This window comes from Solanum tuberosum, unplaced genomic scaffold (genome assembly GCF_000226075.1).
Source record: "Solanum tuberosum cultivar DM 1-3 516 R44 unplaced genomic scaffold, SolTub_3.0 scf00305, whole genome shotgun sequence".
In the NCBI taxonomy this organism is placed as follows: domain Eukaryota; kingdom Viridiplantae; phylum Streptophyta; class Magnoliopsida; order Solanales; family Solanaceae; genus Solanum; species Solanum tuberosum.
Genome location: NW_006239229.1, coordinates 679,293 through 685,338, shown reverse-complemented (window position 1 = coordinate 685,338; position 6,046 = coordinate 679,293). Strand labels below are relative to the sequence as shown.

The 6,046-nt window shown below is 36.9% G+C and overlaps 2 protein-coding genes across 2 annotated transcripts; one reads left to right on the top strand and one right to left on the bottom strand.

The window, feature by feature from the left end:
- The first annotated feature begins 859 nt into the window (after window positions 1–859).
- On the top strand, window positions 860–1,998 carry LOC102578928 (monoacylglycerol lipase ABHD6). Its single transcript, XM_006359733.1, has 4 exons — window positions 860–1,483; window positions 1,562–1,654; window positions 1,738–1,805; window positions 1,884–1,998. Exons 1-4 carry the CDS (start codon window positions 860–862, stop codon window positions 1,996–1,998), a joined length of 900 nt encoding a protein of 299 aa, XP_006359795.1.
- Window positions 1,999–2,148: 150 nt separating this feature from the next.
- On the bottom strand, window positions 2,149–5,126 carry LOC102604901 (lysine-specific histone demethylase 1 homolog 1). Its single transcript, XM_006359727.2, has one exon. It carries the CDS (start codon window positions 5,035–5,037, stop codon window positions 2,599–2,601), a length of 2,439 nt encoding a protein of 812 aa, XP_006359789.1. The 5' UTR covers window positions 5,038–5,126; the 3' UTR covers window positions 2,149–2,598.
- Window positions 5,127–6,046: the final 920 nt, after the last annotated feature.

Below are 6,046 nucleotides of genomic sequence, written 5' to 3'. Positions count from 1 at the left end.
TTAAACAAGAAGAGTCGTCACCTGACAAGTTAAGATGTGTTAGGACATACTAAACTAATTTACATATAACTAAGTTTATCATTCTAAGTCACCAGAAATCAAATAGGTTCAAGCTACCTCAAAAGGAAGATGTTAAGCACATTTCAAGGTCTATAAATATAGGTCTTTGCTGAATTAATTTATTATGTGGGGATTACTCAATGATATTGTAGAGCTCATAAGATTTTCATATAATTGCATGTTACTAAGGTTATAAAATATCAAACTTCTTTTCATTCTTAATCAAAAAGATTAGGAGTTGCCAGCATTAGCCTACAACATATTATATACTTAGACTGAAGTGACAAACTTTATTAAAAACTTTCCTTAATTTTGTAAAGAAACAAAAATTGAAAAATGCAAATCATCTTAGTTCTAATTCTTTTAAGAAATATATATTCTTATGTTTTCATCCCTATACACAATAGATTTTTGTATGGATGCGTATGGAAAAATTTACTACCTCTTCTCTCTCAATTATATCTATAAAAAAAACATATTTTTAAATCAATAAATTATCATTTACTAATCACTAGTAATAAAATTAAATTACACTTAACATGAGTTGTGTTCCAACTTTTATTTCACATTAGTCTCTAACTTGAAAAAAATAGAGTAGACATTATGTTAGACTTGGTCAAATTAATTGTAGCGAGTACTTTGACAGGTGATGAAAGATGTTCCAAAAGATAAAACCGAAATTCATGGTAGACCTCTAAATTTTGGTAGACTAATAATAGTCATCACAATTAATAATAGTCATGAAGGGAAGTTGAAAGAAAAGAATTTTGAATGTTGTTGTGAGATTGAATAATACAGAATGGCCAAATGCCTTAGCTTCACAGCTTCAAGAGATCGTTTTTATCGATATTTCTTTTCGTTTTCTGGGCTTCGTTCTGTAACAACAGATCTTGAAGATGGAACCACAATGCATTGTTGGATACCTAAAGTTGATGAACCAACAAAACCTAACCTCTTTCTTGTTCATGGATTTGGTGCCAATGCAATGTGGCAATATAGTGATCTTCTAAGACATTTTACTCCTCATTTTAATGTCTACCTTCCTGATCTCCTCTTCTTTGGTGCCTCCTCCACCAAACGCCCTGAAAGGACCGAGACTTTTCAAGCAACATGTGTTAAGAAATTGATGGAGGTGCATGGTGTTGTTAGGACGAGTCTTGTAGGTATTAGTTATGGAGGGTTTGTTGGTTATAGCGTTGCAGCTCAATATCCAGAGGCAGTGGAGAGATTGGTGTTGTGTTGTGCAGGCGTTTGTTTAGAGGAAAAAGATATGAAAGATGGATTGTTTCAGGTTTCTGATTTGGATGAAGCTGCTAGCATTTTATTGCCACAAACACCTGAGAAACTAAGGGAATTGATGCGTTTTTCATTTTTTAAGCCTGTTAAAGTCATGCCTTCCTACTTTCTTTCTGATTTTATAGACGTAAGTATATATGAATGAAATAGGCTACGTACAATATATGTTATCACAGAAATGCATGCTTATATCTACATTACACAGGTGATGTGCAACGATTATATGAACGAGAAAAGAGAGCTCATACAAAATTTACTTAGAGATAGACAACTTTCCAATCTTCCTAAGATTTCCCAGGTTTGCATTTTCCTAACTTTTTTTCTCTTCTAGTACTAGTTTATTCTCACTTGTTCATTTGGTTTCTTTCTTATTCCCAATAGTCGACGTTAATCATTTGGGGAGAACAAGACAGGATATTCCCATTAGAACTGGGGTACAGACTGCAGAGGTAACAACAACATACTCATGTTTTGTTTTTCATAAACTTTATTTCATCAATCGCTGATGTTACAACACTAAATGATAGGCATATTGAAGGGAATGCTGAGTTGGTAGTTATCAGAAATGCGGGGCATGCAGTCAACTTGGAGAAACCAAAGGAGTTCACTAAACAATTGAAGGCATTTCTTGTTGATGATTGATTGATAATTTGGACAACCATTCTGCAGCTAGTGACGGATTTAGAATTCAAATTTCAAATGTATAACTGTATATGCGCTTTCATAACTGGGTTTTATTGAACCCATTGTTGAATCAGTCACGGATAATTATCAGAATTATTTAAAGACAAGTAGAAAAGAAAAAGATCGATATAAGGGATTGATGTACATTGTAGAATTTTCACTCTCAATTGAACTGTACATTTGTGCCATAAAATTCATTGCATTGTAATTTCACCTGGTGTGTCAGCAACAAGTTCCAAATTGGTTTCTGATAAATGCTTCAGAACATAAAACTACAAAACAAAGAGTGATGTCACCTGATAAGTGATAACCTTGTTTGAAAACCTCTAAAATCCCGTGACTGCAATTTTTCAGTATTATTGACCGGATAACTACCAAAAGTTGATCAGGACAGTGCGTACAACACGTTAATAGTAACATCGAAGCAGTTCAATTTGACAGGGATTCTGTCCCTGAATCTACAACAGTCATATTCAAACTAATTCAGTTTGAATTGAGGTCCTAAACTACTAATGTATCTCATCTTATCTGCATCAACCATAACCAGTAGCTCCAAATTCAAACTGATCTAGCCGATTCAATGGAGGTGAGTAGAGATCCTACAGCAACGGATAAATTATTCCAACCAACCAATTTCAACCCAAAGTCACGTGTTAACATTTCTATCCTGCTCAGATCCCCTTCTAATTTGCTTAGCTCCAGCACTAGTCTTCGGGAGAGCAGGCTATATAAATGTAAACATCTCTCCCCTTGCAATTCCACTCGTATTAAGCAATTAGACTCCAGGTCAGTTGACATAGGATCATACAACACACAGAAATTTCCAAATTTAAGGTCTGGAGTATCAAAGAACTTATCAACAACACTAGTGTTTTCCTGACTGCAAGTATTTGATGTATCAGCTGGAGATATCCTCCTATCAGTAACTCTAAGTATGTGAGCAGCTTCTCTCATCCCACTGAGAAACGCCCCGTGCATTGTTGCAGGATACTGTTTACTAGTTGCTTCACCTGCAAAGAAAACTCGGTCTCCAACACTCTCAGCAAGGATGTCGTAGTCATCCCCTGAGGCTCCAATTGCAACATAGGAATAAGAACCATAACTTAACTGATCCTGTCCCCAACGTGTACAAACTGCTTGAAGTGGATCTGGAACAGCAATTCCTTTCAGACTGAATATACCCTTCAGAATTTCAAGAACCCTCACAACAGATTCAAGAGGAGACATCTTTTCAAATTTGACTGCTGCTTCTCCAGCTACAAGAGCAATTAGAAGTGGTCCACCTGAAACTGAAGAATAGCTATAGAACAGAAAAAACTCACCCCTCATATTCGGGTCATCAGTCAAGTGTCCAAAAGTATCAATCTCCCCACCCCAAAAGTCATAGGGAAAAAGAATTGCAACTTTATTCAACAATCCAAATCCTAATCTCTCAATTGCATCTTTCTTGCGCTGAGGAAGCTCTGGTACAAACTCAATGTTACCCTTCTTAAGCACTCCCAGGGGAACTGTACATAGAACCATATCCCCATGATATTCCTGCCCACCAGCATACACTAAAACCCCGTCAGTACCATACCTTACACTTTCAACCGTCCTATCATAAAAAATAGGAATGTCCTCTGCTAAAGCCCGAATTAACCTCTCATTTCCTCCAGGGATGAAGCAATGATCACCCCCCATTTCATAAGGATCATCCTGGTCCCAAAACGCCATAGACAAATTGGACATTAACGAAGCATTAGCATACTCCAAGTTGGCTAAATGCCAATCCAGAAGCATTTGCTCTTGGGGATCCTCAGCCACTCTATACACATGCCTAAACGCCTCTAATGCAGTACCTAACGAAACATCTACACTCTTAACCTCATCCAACATTGCCTGCCTAAGTTTACACACCCTATCTAATAATTTATTAAAAGATGCTTCAACTTTGGAATCCATATCCGGATTAACAGTTCTACCATTTGGCAAATACAAAGGGCATATATCTCTCACCTTATGAAGTGGAACACCTAACTGCCTTGCGAGAACACCCAACGGATTACCATTTATTCCAGTTAATACACTTCCACCTAAATCTGCAGCAGCAACAACCCCATTTTGTCCACCTGTCATTTTCTTGGATCGCACTCTACCACCAGGTCTACCCCTTCCTTCAAGAACCACAACTTTAAGTCCTAAAGAAATCAATTGCCTCGCAGCAACTAAACCCGATAGCCCCGCACCAATAACGATCACATTCCCCTTTGAGGCCCCTTCAGGTGGCTTAAATTTCACTTCTTTTATCCCTGGAGCTACACCAAAATTGATATACCCATGATGTAGGAGAAAAGAGTAAGCAGAATGCACAAGATTTTTATGTTCAGCTCGTATGGATTCCAAAGCATGATCTTTTGTGAGCCAAACAGTGACATTAGACCGCCAACGTGCCAGAATGTGGTTACGCACGACAATGTAATTGGCTTGTTCAATGCCCCCAATTTGAGAAACTACATTAGCTTCAATTTCTTCCTCTGTAAGGGAATCGACAGGGAACCCAACAGAGATAGCAATTAGGGCCTCAACATCGACTTCTTTAGCAAGATCAGACATCCTTCTCCGGCGATTGTGATTCTTAGAGAGGTCGTCTCCAGTGGCCAATTCCGTCTCGGAATATGAATAAGCAGTGGAGGGTTTAGGGTTAGGGCGGAGAACACGAAGGCCGTTCACGGCGGCGGCGGAAACAGAGGGCGGAATCAAGTCAGTGAAGAATCGTTTTCTACGACGTCGTCTTTTCACTTGGGGTGGGGTGACTCCGGTGGGAGGTGGCAAGTCGGAGGATATTTTCGTTTCGGATGATTTTGGAAGGTCGTCAAGCTGAGAGTCTGAAACGGCAGCTTCGGATGTCGTTTGGGGAGGGGAAAAATTGGCATTGTGGTGGTTGTCTTGACGGAGAATTTCGTCGGAGTTAACATTGTGGGATGTTTCCGGCGGGTGTCCGGCGGATGTTTCCATTGAGGAATAGAGAAGTTGAGCAGAGGTTAAAATTAGGGTGTATAAAATAAATGGAAAAAACAATGAAACGAACAAATTAAATCAAACACTTAAAAATCGATAAATATTATGCACAAATAATAAAATAGAGATTTTTGATGTTTTCAATTTTGTCCTTTATTCAATTTCAACTTGAAACAGAAGATTTGAGTTAATTTTTTTTAGGGAAAATAATAGTTTTAGTCCCTGTGTTATTATCTTATCTTGATTTTGGTCCTCGTGTTATTTAACTAAATATATTTAACCTTTAATTGAATAAAATGTGTAATTTTAGTCCTTATATCTAACTTGATGTTAACACCGCTAACTTTTGTCTCTTCTTTTTAATTATTCTTAAACAATCCCAACTCTGGAAACTGTTGCCATCCTTTAACTTTTTAAATCTTTTAAGTTAACACTTTTTAAATAATTTATCACAATTTTTCAATAAACTTGTAAAAGTTTGGAAATAAGAACAAATGGAAAAATTGTGATTCAATTATTAGTATATATATCCATGGCCTCGGAATAGCAAAACAGTGTTCTCCTTGCATTGGTTGCCATTAACATCATAATATTGATATTCATCAAAGTAGATTATGGTGCAATGATAGGACTTTTCTACCCTTAATCAGGAGTCTCGTATTCAAGCTCTGGATATGGAGAAAATCCTGTTGGAAGCACCACCCTCAAATATGTCATGTAATGCGGAACCCAAATTTAGGCAGAGCTCCAATACAAGCATCGAACACCGGTGAAAAAAAATGAATATTAAATCCGCTAATCGTAAATGTTTTGTGATCTTATTTCTTTTCTTCCGCTCATCTACTAATATTTGAGTGTTTGACTTCAAATTATTTGTAGATTAGAAGAAAAGAGACGAAAGAAGAAATTTGGTGACATTATTGCTTAGATTTTTTATTATTATTTTAGTTTTGATCCAAAAAGATATCTTTTTTATTTTTTTAAGGGAAAATGATAGTTTTAGTCC